General features: G+C 39.3%; 1 protein-coding gene across 5 annotated transcripts in view; it reads left to right on the top strand.

Annotated features, from left to right (window-relative positions):
- The first annotated feature begins 9,060 nt into the window (after positions 1-9,060).
- The window catches only part of MNS1 (meiosis specific nuclear structural 1), a 43,374-nt gene continuing 36,978 nt past the window's right edge, over positions 9,061-15,456 (top strand). For 3 of the 5 annotated variants that reach the window (XM_047738004.1, XM_047738005.1, XM_047738006.1), the window contains exons 1-2: positions 9,169-9,274; positions 10,110-10,331. In XM_047738004.1, the coding sequence (XP_047593960.1) occupies positions 9,272-9,274; positions 10,110-10,331 (225 nt within the window). In that variant the 5' untranslated portion in view covers positions 9,169-9,271. Of the gene's footprint in view, positions 9,275-10,109; positions 10,332-15,456 lie in introns of all 5 variants that reach the window. The other 2 variants (XM_047738008.1, XM_047738007.1) reach the window with 2 other exon arrangements.

Genomic DNA, 15,456 nt, shown 5'->3' with positions numbered 1-15,456 from the left:
AACCCAGCCACCCTATCCCTCCCCCTTACCCCCCAGCAACCCTCATTTTGTGAGATTAAGAGTCTCTTATGGCTTGCCTCCCTCCCTGGTCCCATCTTGTTTAATTTTTCCCTCCCTTCTCCCCATGGTCCCCCACCCTCCCTCTTAAATTCCTCATATCTGAGAGATCATATGATAGTTGTCTTTCTCTGATTAACTTAATTCGCTTAGCATAATACTTTCTAGTCCCATCCACGTCATTGCAAATGGCAAGATTTCGGGGTTTGTTTGTTTTTACCCACCATTTATTAGGAAAAACTCTTTCCTTTTTATACACAAGACTTTTAGTCTAGACCTGTGAGTAAGAAGCTAAATTCCAAAGGGAAATAATGCTGGGAGGGCATAAATCCTTCCTCAACAATAAAAAAAGCACTTATGATAATGATTTATCAGGAAAAAGAATCTTTAAATGTAATGATGGTTTTTTTTTAAAGCCATAAAATGGAATATTATTTAGTGATAAAAATAAATGAGCTATCAAGCTGCAAAAACACATGTAGGAATCTTAAGTGCATAAACAAAGTGAAAGAAGTCAGTCTGCTAAGTCTGCATACTGTGTGATTTCAACTTTATGACGTTCTGGAAAAGAAAAAAAAAAACTGCAGAGATAGTGAAAAGATTAGTGGTTTCCAGGGGCTTGGGAGGGAGGTGGGAGAGATGAATAGATAGTCGGTCCACAGGTGATTCCCCCCACTCCACAGGTGATTTTTTTTTGAGCAATGTAACTATTCCGTGTGATACTGTAATGGTGAATACACAACACTGTGCATTTGTTAAAACCCATAGACCTGAATAAATAGAGGGATCTGGATGTCAACAATGGATTCAGTTAATGTATCAATATTGGCTCATCAATTGTAAAGAATGTACCACACCTATGTATGATGCTAATGACAGAGACTGTGTGAGTACGCGGGGGGGGGGGGGGGGGGGGCGCTGGGGGAGGATGCACGGAAATCTCTGTAGTCTATCAACTTTTCTGTAAACCTAAAACTGTTCTAAAAAGCAAAGTTTACCTAAAAAATTTAGGCTATTTTTTCAGGTAAAACAGCTAATTGTTGCAGTTTATAAAATTTATCTTTAATTTAGGTGAACATTCAGTCCAAAAATCTCTCTCTCTGACCGATCCCTTACTAAATCACATAAATTATTGTCGAATCTTTCTACAATATCCATGTGTGGGCTGGAAACAAGAAGATGTAACTAAAATTCCCTTTAGAAATAATGGTCCGATTGGGGAAGGTGTGTCCTACAGTGAGTGCTGTGAAGTGTGTAAACCTGGTGATTCACAGACCTGTACTCCTGGGGCTAATAATACATTATATATTAATAAAAAATAAAAAATTGAAAAAATAATGCTCCTCAGAGAAGCAAGAAATAATGGAAAGTACACATTTGCTAAAATACTTTCCAATGCTACGTGACATTTCCCTATTAGGAATTAGCAAATTCTACTCTATTAAACCTGTTATACTCTGAACCTGTCCTCTTCATCTACCCTTACTCTAGAAGCCTAACCTGGGGAAGTGGTTATGTCTAGAAACGAGCAGCAGGCTGTCTGCTTTCTTCCTTCCAGGTCAATTCACACAGAACATCAAGAGGGAAAGGTTGTACCTTCCGTTCCTCTCAGACAATATTGCCAATGAGTAGAGCGGGAGACATAATATTGATATGCAACCATGTGATCAATCACTTAAGGATAGAGAGAGGAGGAAAAGGTTTGCAGCTCCCAGAAGTTCTTTCAAGGCTCAAGTTCACCTTTTTACCCATGATTCGTATTCTTTTCCTCACCATCTCAGTCTTTACCACTTAGAAATCTTCCTTAAACTCCTCACCAGAATTTCCTTCAACATGAATGTTGCAACAAAACAAAACACAAACAACAAAAAAGCAACAACAAAAAACCCATGAGTGTTGCACATTTTAGTTTGTCTGTGTATGCCCCTACCTTCACTGTTTTCTTCATTAGTACACAGTGTTCTCATTATAACGCCATTACTTTAAGGTAGGGGGTCCCTTTGCCAGTGCAATAGGGAGTGCGGTGTGAATACTCTTAGACCAAGAACTTGAACTCTACCTGTTCAGACTCCTGTTAATTTTTCCAACATCCCCCACCCCACCTCTTGTGATTAAAAGCATGCCAACCATTCCACAAAATTCTTTTGTCTCTCCTCTCATAATTTTTGGTCATCTGTATGGTTTCACCTTAGTTTATTTCTACTGACTAAATGCAAAGCTTTTCCCTCTTCTGACACACTAGATTCCCCATCTGAATTATCCTTTTGAACATCCTAACACTCAAAGACACTGCATTCTAAAAATATTGTCTGCCCTTCAGTGTATATTTATTAACCTATACTATGTTCAGGGCTCTGTGATAGCCATATTTTGGTAAATTTAGATAATTAGTAATGCACTTAAACTATTGCTTATGCGTGTGTGGTGTTCTGAAATGTTAATTCCAAGTTTTAAGAAGCAAATGAGATTGATTTATTTAGCTACCTAACTAAACAGATAATCTATATATTGATGAATGAAATACTTTGTGTATTTGATTAATGTCTTTACTTACAAATATTTCCCTGAAAAAATAAATATATTTGTGTTTTAGAAGTCCATTGCATATGAGAAAACTTATATTTATTTACCAAGTAACTAAACATTTAATGATCAGATTTGTACCCTGTTACTGTTTTTAAGACATTTATATTTCTTGATCTGTGAGCAGTTCAGGTAAATGTTAACCTGAATCTATGTATGCAGCCAAAAAATCTGTCATTTGGTTGCTAAGCTGTCTATTGGATTGTGTTAGGCAAGTAAGGGAAATGAAGAAATCCTAACGTGTCTACACTCTAATAGAGCCTTTTTGGAGAATTCTCCCATTAAAATTTCACAGAAAGGTATGGAAATATTAGTAGCATATCAGTATATTTAGTGCACTGGCAGCTAGTTGACCATACTCAAAGTTGGCTGATCTGGTTCCCCTCAGAAAAGCTGCTGCAGTGGTGTATGTCAGGCCTTTGCGTTCTTGCAGCCTTGTCTACGTTTTTATTCTTGAAGTATCTGAAAATACAAAAGGCATGCTTCTCCAATGTGGAAATGACATGACTCTGGGAGTTATTACTATGTTTGATGGGTACTTTGGAAATCAAAACTAAGATTAAAAGTTGTGATAAGACTTTGAGAGCACAGGGACTGTGGGACGGGAACTGGCTAATAGCTTCTAGAAATTAGGGAGGAAAATGTGAGAAAGGAAATCAGAGGTTTTCTACTCTACCTTCTAATCTATAAAATCAAATATTGATGTAAAAAGGCAATTAATGCTACAAAAAGCTTTGTTTTTTTAAAAAAATATTTTATTTATTTATTTGATAGAGCAAGCACAAGCAGGGGGAGAGGGAGAACAGACTCTCCTTCTCCGCTGAGCAGGGAGCCCCATTTGGGGCTCAATCCCCGGACCCTGGGATCATGACCTAAGCCAAAGGCAGATGCTTAACTGAGTCACCCAGGTGGTTCTGATTTTCTTAATCATTTTCACCCATGAGATTAAACAGAGATGGTGGTTTGTTAGGAATTGCATTTGGCTAATAATGATAGTAGAATCCTGAGTGAAGAAGAGGACACAGGCTTAGATAAATTAGGAACTTCCTCTTCTTTGACACAGCTTGAGGCCAGGAGTCAGGCAGCCCAGGGCTCTGTGGTCATGAAGAACTGAGGCTCGTTCTATTTTTCTGTTCTGCCATCCAGAGCATGCATTATTCATCGACAAGACGACTGGTGGGGTTTCGGTCATCACACGCTCTTATTAAGGCAAAGACCCACACATGCAAAGGCCTTCTGGAAGGAAGGAGCTCAAAGAAGTCCATTTTGGCTGAAGTTTGAAGAAGAAACCTGAAGAGGTAGACATATAAGCCTTTAAAGCCCAGCTTAAGGGTTTTAGACTTTTTTAAAAAGCAGCAAGAAAACACAGTGAGTACTTACCATTAAGGAAAGTTTTTCCAATTTATAAGGCCCCACAACTAGTTTGCCAGAACCCATCTAACACTGGACTGGACAAGAATAACGGAGAAGCCCCTCTTCCCACCATGCACCAAGAGCAGCCATCTCCTGTGGAGTTGGGGCGGGGAGCTGGACTGTGGAGAGAGACAGTCTCTGACATGCCAGGAACATAGGGAAGGCCTTAAGCTGAAGGTAAACCAGGAACATTGAGAGAAGCCTTCTGGAAAACTAGGCCCCATCATAAGCACAAGATAACATGGAAGATATATGAAGACAGCGGTGTACTGAAAATAACCATAGCAACACCAAGTTCAAATCCAGCTCGACTCCTGACTACATGGGCTCAACCTCCTCCACTAATGTTACAGCAGGAGAATAGGGGTGTTTATTCCAAGCCTAAATATGCTTTACCTTGGTCTCTAGGTTTGGCATTCAATCCAACATTATGAAACCCACCAAAAATCAAGAAAAAAAAACTGTAAAAAATGTGTAAAAGGGGCACCTGTGTGGCTCAACAGGTTAAGAATCTGACTCTTGATTTCGACTCAGGTCATGATCTCAGGGTTGTGAGATGGAGCCCCATGTCAGGCTGCATGAAGGTGGTATATGCATATATATACCACTTCTTCTTTGTCCATTCACTTATGGATGGGCACTTGAGTTGCTTCTATACCTTCACTATTGTAAATAATGTGCAATAAGCATAGGGGGGCCTATATCTTTTTAAATTGGTGTTTTGGTGGTGGTGGTGTTGTTTTAAGTAAAATACCCAGTAATAGAAGTCCTGGATTATATGATTATATGGTAATTCTATCTTTAATCTTTTTGAGAAAACTCCATACCATTTTCCATAGTGGCTGCACCAATTTGCATTCTGACCAGCAGTCCATGAAGGTTCCTTCTTCTTCACATCCTCAACAACACTTGTTATCTCTTGTGTTTTTTATTTTAGCCATTCTGACAGGTGTAAAGTGAAGATTTAAGCTTCCATGTTATGAAACTATAAAGAAAAGAGCAAATTAAACCCGAAGCAAACAGGGAAGAATATAATGATGGTAAGAGCAGCAAACAGTGGGATTGGAAGCAAACAAATTATACACACACACACACACACACACACATGCATGTGTATATATATAAATTAATAAAACAAAAAGTTTGCTCTTTGAAAACATAAGTAAATTTGATAAAATTCTGAAGAGCAATCTGTCTTAAAAGTAATTTCTGGGTAGATCTTTCTCCTATGTGCATATCAGTAATATAATTTCAGTCATTTGTTCATTTAACAAATATTTACTTATTACTTATGATATACTAAGCACTAATCAGTGTTCAAACCAAAACAAAAATTCTTTCTGAGAGCCCAGCTAGCAAAATTTTGGTTAAAGTCTACTTTATAAGAAGCTATATACAAATCATGTTTTTTGTAGAATTCTTGTCGACATTTCTCATCAAACAGGATTAAATGCTTTCAGAATGTTTTGCACTGTATCCGTATGGTCAATTTGGCTTTTGTGGTAACTGGATTTATATGATCTCCCAAAATACAGAAGCTTGAACAATTACCATCCCCCACCCCCCCGTCCCGCCAACACACAGTCCTCTTCTAAGGTAGGAAACAATTTGATTCTAAGATGAAGTCCACAAACCCAATAGGATTATCTATTTACTGCTAATTTCCTTGCATTTCAGTTCGGGAAGTGTCTCTTGACTTATCTTCAAGCTCACTGATTCTCTCCACAGTGTTGTCCACCTTCCTATAAGCCTGTGAAGGGCATCCTTCATTTGTTACATTGTTTCTTATTTTTAGAATTTCCTTTGGATTATTTCAGTTGCCATTTCCCTTTTTTTTTTTTTAAAGATTTTATTTATTTATTCGACAGAGAGAAATCACAAGTAGGCAGAGAGGCAGGCAGAGAGAGAGGAGGAAGCAGGCTCCCCGCTGAGCAGAAAGCCCGATGCGGGGCTTGAACCCAGGACCTGGGATCATGACCTGAGCCGAAGGCAGCGGCTTAACCCACTGAGCCACCCAGGCGCCCCAGCCATTTCCCTTTTTATGTTACTCATCTGTTGAACCCATTTTCCATCAGATCCTTTAACATATTAAGCATAGTGATTTTATATTACTGTTTAATAATCCTCCAAATCTGTGTCATAGCTCAGTGTAGTTCTGATGCTTATTTTGCTTTGCAGACTGAGTTCTTTCTTGCCTTTAGCCTTGCTGTTCTTTATTGAAAACTGGCGGTGGTATCTTGGTTAATAGGGATGGAGATAAATAGGGATATGAGGGTTTATATTCTGTGACTAGGAGTTGGGTTGTGTTTAATATTTGCTGTAGCTCTTCATTCTAGAAGCTTTTAATTCCCCTAGTGTTTTATTTTTGTCTCCCGTTGTCTGTGGATTTCTTTCTTTCTTTTTTTTTTTTAAGATTTTATTTATTTGACAGAGAGAGATCACAAGTTGGTAGAGAGACAGGCAGAGAGAGCAGGGGAAACAGGCTCCCTGCTGAGCAGAGAGCCCGATGTGGGGCTTGATCCCAGGACCCTGAGATCATGACCTGAGCCGAAGGCAGTGGCTTAACCCACTGAGCCACCCAAGCGCCCCTGTCTTTGGATTTCTCTAAACATTCCTTGTTAGTGTGTGTTTGCAGTCCTTGCAGCTATCCTTAACTGTTATTATATGGAAGCACTGTTGGTGCAGTGGGAAAGTGTGGGAAGAAGAGTATTCTATCATTTAACATTAAACCTCTTTTAGTGTCCTGTGACCTTCACAAGTGTTTCTTACCTCCCTTCTCTCTACTTGCAAGAGACAGAAAGGCTGGAGGACGCTGTGGTCAGAGAACTGTCCTTGCCCTGGGTGGGATATGGCTTTGCTAAAGTCTTTTCTTCTGGAAAGTAGGCCTTTATTAAGGAGAAGGCTCTGGATGTATTTGACAGTAATTATTAATCTTATCCCCCTGCTAGAGCCACAAGAGATCTTTCTTGGTTTTTCATGGTGAGAACTTGCTGGAGTTCCTGGAAACAAAACCCATGGAAGTGTTGGTGCCTCCCAAGACTGCAGTCTCCAGGAGCTTTACTCACACTAGCCCCACCCAGTCTCCAGGAGTTCATCAAAATTACCATTCAAGTATTCGTCCATTATGGCTTCAGAGACTTCTGCTCTAAGTAAGTGGGTCTCGGATATGACTCCTCTCATCCCTCCAGACTTCAGGGTTGTGGTGTGTCCTGTTACCTCAGTTCTGTGATGACTCCAAGAAAAATTTTAGTTTTTAGTTTGTTCAGCTTCTTCTGGTAGTGAGGAGGGAAGGGATAACATCAAGTGTTTACATTTTGGAGCTAAAACTGGAAGTTCTTTTGGTTTTTAATCTTTTTTTTTTAAATTTCTTTTCAGCGTAACAGTATTCATTGTTTTTGCACCACACCCAGTGCTCCATGCAAAACGTGCCCTCCCTAAGACCCACCACCTTGTTCCCCTAACCTCCCACCCCCAGCCCCTTCAAGACCCTCAGGTTGTTTTTCAGAGTCCGTAGTTTCTCATGGTTCACCTCCCCTTCCAATTTCCTTCAACTCCATTCTCCTCTCCATCTCCCCATGTCCTCCATGTTATTTGTTATGCTCCACAAATAAGTGAAACCATATGATAATTGACTTTCTCTGCTCGACTTATTTCACTCAGCATAATGTCTTCCAGTCCCATCCATGTTGCTACAAAAGTTGGGTATTCATCCTTTCTGATGGAGGCATAATACTCCATAGTGTATATGGACCACATCTTCCTTATCCATTCGTCCGTTGAAGGGCATCTTGGTTCTTTCCACAGTTTGGCGACCGTGGTCATTGCTGCTATAAACACTGGGGTACAGACGGCCCTTCTTTTCACTACATCTGTATCTTCGGGGTAAATACCCAGTAGTGCAATTGTAGGGTCATAGGGAAGCTCTATTTTTAATTTCTTGAGGAATCTCCACACTGTTCTCCAAAGTGGCTGCACCAACTTGCATTCCCACCAACAGTGTAAGAGGGTTCCCCTTTCTCCACATCCTCTCCAACACACGTTGTTTCCTGTCTCGCTAATTTTGGCCATTCTAACTGGTGTAAGGTGGTATCTCAATGTGGTTTTGATTTGTATCTCCCTGACGGCTAGTGATGGTGAAGCAGACATATTGCTGCCCATGGTGAACTTCAAATCAGGTAACACGAACTAAGTCAGGTTCTCACACTACCTTTAATTGTGTTGTTGTTGTTGCTTTTAAGATTTTATTTATTTGGCAGAGATCACAAGTAGGCAGAGAGGCAGGCAGAGAGAGGAAGGGAAGCAGGCTCCCCACTGAGCAGAGAGCTGATGTGGGGCTCCATCCCAGCACCTCGGGATCATGACCTGAGCTGAAGGCAGAGGCTTTAATCCACTGAGCCACCCAGGTGCCCCTGTGTTGTTGTTTTTAAGGGATTTCTCTGTCCTCTCTAAAATGAATTTATTTTACTAATTTCCCTGACTCATTCCTATTCTTAAATGCTTCCATTTTAAATGGACTTTAGCGTTTACCGGCCAATGAAATAAACTTGATCACTGCTGCCACCATCTATCTGCCTCACTGGCACCTGGATTATGTATTCCACTGCAGAGCGTCCCAGTGTCCCAGTGACCCATACATTTTATTACCAGAGTTTACCAACATCTGTCGGGGGTTGAGGTGAAGGCGGCTGCAAGTACACGCTACCCAAAAAGTCTCACAATTACCTATCTAGAGGGACGGTGACCGTGCCTCCTCCTGCTAGAGATGAAGCCAGCCCTCAACACAGGCAGAATGGGCATTGAGGGCACAGGATGTTCTGAGTAGAAAGTACTTTGGCACGATGTACTAGACAGGAGTTTGCGTATTTCTGTGTAAACAGTTTCCACAGACCTCCCCTTGACTCCCAGCCCCACCCAAATCACAGAATTCAGCCGCTTGTGCTGCAAAGCGCTTGTGCCACGATACGGGATCCGAACTTCCCGCCTGTCTCTTCGAGCTGGAGAAGTAGCCTCCCAGCCAGCCTCCCAAGAAGCTCAGTGTCGATTGGCTCTTTCTGCGCCCAATGGGAGACCGCACCCTGCGCAGGTGGGCCGGGCGCTCTCTAGGGAGGCGGCAGTTGCCAGGAAACCTCGTAAACATCGGAGCTCTCAGCCAGCCATCGCTTTTGCAGCGAGCGGTGGTGGCGGCTGGATCCTCAGAGCGGGATTTTCCTCCGCCAAGATGGTGAGCCTGTCGGGGGTTCGAAACTATTTGTTTATCTATTGATTTAATTGTAGTTTAGAGCCGGATGCATCTAAAAATAGGATTTGGAGTGCCTAATCGGAGAATTAAGTGGGAGAGCTTGTTCAATTTGCTTTCAGAAGCCTCATGTGCTATTGTTTAAGCAACGCTCCCGGTGGCTTCCAGCCTTTTTCAAATTTTCCCCAGACTCTATTAGATCTGCCTGATGAAAATTTTGTTTGGCACCCCCCCATTTTTTTTTTTTTTTGCCATATTTCTGGAAATTTGGGAAAAGATTAAGAACCTTGAACAAATAAGTGGGGAAGAAAGTCCAGGAGAGAGCAGATGAATTAGGTAGCAGCAGGTTGACCTGTTAAATCTGTATTAGGAAAACCTGACCAGCTTCTTTCTGAATGATACTTTCAGGCCAAGGGGTAAAGGAGGCTGGGGAGTGGGGGATGGCGGTGTGTAGCGGGGAATGAGGAGAGGAATTCGGTGTGTTGTGGTAAAGAGCTAGGTCTATAGAGCTCACCTGCGTGTCTTTGAATACTAGTACTGTTATTTATTTAAGCCGAGGAAACTTGGGTAAAGTTGCTTTTACTTTTCATGTCTCATCTATAAGATGGGGAATAATAAAAGTAATTTATTGATATATCAATTATGTTTATCTGCCATATGTACTTTTTTATTGTGTTACATTTCTCTGAATTTAGGAAGGAAGCCAAGGGCCCTTTGTTTATTCTGTTATCTATTTTTGTACCAGGGGCTTGCAGCGGTATACTTCTAAAAATTAGATATTGGAATACCAAAGTATGAGTACTTTTTTCCCCCATTATAGGCTTCTAGAAGGCGAACTTTGAGCTTCAGTGAAAGGCATCAGAAACAAGTAGATACAAATTACTGCAAACAACTACATGTCCAGTCCGTAAGAAAGATACACAATCAAATCAGGGACCAAATGGTACAGAATGAAAGTGATGACCTCGTGGAGCGCAAGAGATTCCTCAGATTATTACAGGATGAACAATTTGAGTTGGATATGGAAGAGGCCATTCAAAAGGTACATTTTACTATTCATTGACTTTTTTTCTTCATTTTTTCGTTGGAAATGATGAAAACCAGCTGCTGATGCTGGAATTGAGTAGATAATAAGATCAGGTACAAGATGACTCATCGTAAGTCAGACCAATGTAGTGGTAAAGAGCTGGGTTTTGGAGTTAGACTGTATGACTTTAAATCCTAGTACGGCTGTATGTAAGCATGCTCTGGAGCCCTGGGTAAAGTGACTTTACTTTTCTGCCTTCTCTATAAAATGGCAATTATAATCGTATCCGTTTTGTAGGAGTTTTAATAATTAATGAGTCACTACATGCAAAGCACTTGGAATAGTGCCTGTAACAGTAAGACTCAACTTTTTTTTGTTGTTGTTTAATTTTTTTTCATAAACATGAAATCCATAATTACTGACTTCCACAGTTTTGTTCATATAAGTAAAATTCGGCTACTTTCCATAAAATTCGAAAGACAAAAATTTAAGAGTACCTTTTTTGAATTTATTGAGATTAAACATGTACATTATTCAGTGGTAGAAAGTGAACATGTATGTATTAGGTATGATTTACTTATTTTTGATTTTGAAATACTGCCTTGAAGAATTCAAGTACAGTATCTATATAATTCCTAAAATATGGAGATAATTTTTTCGTGGAAACTTCTAAATATTTTAAAGAATGAGGGTGGTAAAAAAGGGAAACCAATTAGAAATGAGTTCTCTTAAATGAAAGTTTCTCTGATATTTCAGAATTTTTCAAGTTCCTGCTGTATATTCAACATTTTGTAGGATATTGTGAGGAATAGCAAAAGCAACTTTTTAAAAGTGGTATCCATTCCTCTGAGTTCCAAATTCATAAGGCTTAGACATGATTTTTCAACTCTGAGCAATAAGATCCTAGGGATTAGATATTTTCCTCTACTTTTTACTCTTTTTACTCTTTTTACTCTTTTTACTTTTTACTCTTACTTTTTTCTTTAATTTTAAAGAAAATCCCAGATATCATATCACCTCTTTCATGTATACTTCAGTATGCATCTTACAAAATAAAGATACTTTCTTACATAGTGGTAGAATAATACCACCATCTCAACTACTAAAATTAACAGTAAATTCTAGGTATTGTTTAATGCCATTCCATAATCAACGTTTTATGATTGTGTCAAAATCTGTTTTAACAGTTGGTTTGTTTTAATCAGGATCCAAATAAGGTTCATACAGTATATTTGGTTGTTATGTCTGCTAGGTACCTCTTAATCTAAAACGGTCCTGCCCTCTTCTTTTTTTAAGAGTGGGAGAAAGAGGCTGGGGGGAGGGACAGAGGGAAGAGGTTAGAGAGAATCTTAAGCAGGCTCCATGCCTAGTGCAGAACTGATATGGGGCTCTATCTTACAACCCTGAGATCATGACCTGAGCGGAAGTGAAGAGTCAGATGCTTAACTGACTGAGCCACCCAGGCACCCCCATCCTTTTATTTTTTTTTAACTTCATGTTTCTAACTTGTTAAAGTAGGCCAGCTGTTTTTTGATATCCCATATTCTGAATTTGCCTGTTTGCTTTCTCCTTTGTTCATTTAATTTGTTTCCCTAACGTCTACATTTTTTTCAAAATGGAAGTTAATCCTAAAGGCATGATTAGATTTAGGTAGAACTTTCTGGCAATCACTCCATAGGTGATGCTATGCTTGATATTGTACCACATCTGCAGGCACATGATGTGTCTGCTTGGTCCATTTGTAGTGATGCTAGTGTTGATAAACATGTACATTCTAGTACCTCTGGTGAGGCATTCTGGTTCCTCTGCTGTAAAATTCCTGATGAACCTTTCACCTGTGGTTTTACCAATGAATCTTTCCTTTCATTAGGGGTTGCAAAACACTGATTTTCTAATTTTGTTATTCCTTTCACATTTGATTAGCTGAAATTCCTGTGTAAAGAACTTTCCCGCAACAACTAGGATTATTTGGTACCTGAAATATAGTTATTACTGGAAAGGGAGACATATACTTAACTTTCAGAGTTGGTGCTCTGGTCACTTCCATTGTGTCTGTCAATGTTGTTCTTAAAAGTTTTCTTTAGTTTTTGAATTTTCTTTTTGTAAAAAATCTTTATGGATTCATGGGTCTTTAATACTTGAATTAATTACCTTTATTATTATTTTTGATGCTCAAATTGTCCCATTTTTGGCCAATGGATGCCTTTATTGGTTTTGTGACCTTTTAACAAGATTCCTTTAATCTGTGATAGCTTCCTTCCTTTCTGTCAGAACAAAATGCCTGGGCTAGTGATGGTTAATTTTGTGTGTTGACTTTCACTGGGCCATGTGGTGCCCAGAGAGTTGGTCAGACATTATCCTGGGTGTTTTGGGATGAGATTAACATTTAAATTGGCACAGTGAGTAAAGCAGATTGTTCTCTCTAATGTGAGTGGGTCTCATCTGATCAGATGAAGGCCTGAATAGGACAAAATGGCTGAATAAAAGGAAACTGCTCCTTCCTCCTTCCTGACTGCCTTCTAATCGGGACTTCAGCTTTTTTCCTGTCTTCATACTTGAACTGAAGTATCAGCTTGTTTTGAATTTCAAGCCTGTCAGCCTTCAGACAGGAACTACACCATTGGTTCTCTTATTTCTCAGGCTTTTCTGCTTAGACCAGAGCTAAACCACTCTCCTGGGTCTCAGGCTTCATGACTCACCCTTCAGATCTTGGGATCACTTGAGCTGACTAATTATCCTATTTATTTTTCTCTGGCTAATGCAAGGCTCATCTTGTGAATTTCTTGCTTCACACCTAGAGTCAGTTGTCATATCAAAGAGCTCTATTATTGTCTAGTGGAAATAATATTTAGAGACAATTTCTTAGATAAATTTAGATTTATAATGGAGTTGCAAAAAATTGTATAGAGAATTCCTGTATACCCTTTACCTGGTTTCCCTTTATGTTAAAATCTTACATAATCATAGAAGAATTATCAAAATGAAGAAATTAGCCTTGGTACAATATGTTTTACTATAGGATTTATTCAGATCTCTTCAGTTTTTCCCATTAACTTCTGTTTTTTGTTCCAAGAATACAAACTGCCTTTAGTTGCCTTGTCTCCTTAGTCTCCTCCAATCTGTAAAAGTTTTTTACTTTTTTCGGTCTTTCATGACCTTGACAATTTTAAAGACTACAGTTCATTTATTGTATTAGTTTTCTGTGGCTGTTTAACAAATTACCACAAATCTAGTGGCTAAAAATGTTTATTACCCCACAGTTTCTGTAGATCAGAAATCTAGACATGGTATGTCATTGGATTGACTGCTTTGCCTCACAGGGCTGAAATCCAGGTGTTGTCTAGAGTGCATTCTCACCAAATCTTCTAAGCTTATTTAAGTTGGCAGAATTCATGTTCTCGTAGTTGTAAGACTGAGGCCCACATCTCTGAGAGATTGCTGACATTGCCTGCCACATGATCCTCTCCACAACGTGGTAGTCTGCCTCTGGTTTTCCAGTTTTCTTCTTGGTGTTGATTTCTAGTTTATACCATTGTGGTGGAAAAGGTGCTTGATATGATATCAATCTTGAATTTATTGAGACTTTTTTTTGTGGGCTAACATGTGATCTATCCTGGAAAGTGTTCCATGTGTACTTGAGAAGAATGTGTGTTCTGCTGCTTTTGGATGAAATGTTCTGTATATATCTATTAGGTCCACCTGGTCTAAGGTGTTATTTAAGGCTGATGTTTCCTTACTGATTTTCTTATTTCTGTCAGATGATGTAAGTAAGGTGTTAAAGTTTCCTATCATTACTGTATTGCTGTCAATTTCCCCCCTTTCAATGTATTAATATTTTCTTTATATATTTTGGTGGTCCTATATTGGGTACATATATACTTATGAACTTTACATCTTCTTGCTTCATTGACCCCTTTATCATTATGTAATGCCCTTCTTTGTCTTTTATTAGTCTTTGTTTTAAAGCTTATTGTGTTTGATATGAGTATAGCTATTTCAGTTTTCCTTACTTTCCCATGGATATTGTTTCCCTTATGGTTTGTTGTCTTTCTTTAGTGTTGTGTTTAGATTCCTTTCTCATTTTCTTTTATTTTCTGTAAGTTTTTGCTTTGTGGTTACCATGGGCTAATCTATGTTTATAACATATGTAACATCCTATGACTAGAACAGTCTATTTCAGCTTGATACCAAATTAAACTTGAACTCATCCAAAACTCTGTTTTTACCACACCCCCAAAATTTTGTTTTTTTTTTAATTTTTTTTAAAGATTTAATTTTTTATTTGACAGAGAGAGAGATCACAAGTAGGCAGAGCAGCAGGCAGAGAGAGAGGAGGAAGCAGGCTTCCCGCTGAGCAGAGAGCCCGATGTGGGGCTCAATCCCAGGACCCTGGGATCATGACCCGAGCTGAAGGCAGAGGCTTTAACCCACTGAGCCACCCAGGCGCCCCACATTTTTTTTTTTTAAATTTTATTTATTTATTTGAGAGAGACAGAATGAGAGCACAAGCAGGGGAGGGAGGTCAGAAGCAGAGGGTGAAGGAGACTCCCCACCGAGCAGGGACCCCGACATGGGGCTTGATCCCAGGACCCCGAGATCATGATCTGGGATGAAGGCAGACACTTAAGTGACTGAGCCACCTGGGCGTCCCGGTGCCCCACATTTTATGTTTTGATGTCACTTTTTACCCCTTATTTTATGTATCCTTTAATTATTGTAGTTTTAGTTTATTTTACTATTTTTGTCTTTTCATACTAGCTTTATAAGTTGATTTATCCACCACCTTCACTACATTTTTACCTTTCCAGAGAGATTTTTACTTTCATATGTTTTCTTGTTAATACCGTTTCTTTTCTTTTAAAGGTCCCTTTAACATTTCTTGAAAAACCATTTAGTGGTGCTGAACTCCTTTAGCATTTGCTTATCTGAAAAACTCCCTCTCCTTCACTTCTGAGTGTTAACTTGCTGGGTAGAGTATTCTTGGTTGGAAGTTTTTTCCTTTCAGCACTTTGAGTATGTCATGTCACTCCCTTCTTGGCCTGCACAGTTTTTGTTGAGCAGTCTGCCTTGTGGGTTTTGGTTTTGTTTAATATGTAACAGATGGCTTATATTGCTTTTAAGTTTTCTTTTTAACTTCTGA

The sequence above is a fragment of the Lutra lutra genome, chromosome 7 (genome assembly GCF_902655055.1).
Source record: "Lutra lutra chromosome 7, mLutLut1.2, whole genome shotgun sequence".
Taxonomy (NCBI): domain Eukaryota; kingdom Metazoa; phylum Chordata; class Mammalia; order Carnivora; family Mustelidae; genus Lutra; species Lutra lutra.
This window is presented reverse-complemented; position numbering and strand designations above follow the sequence as displayed.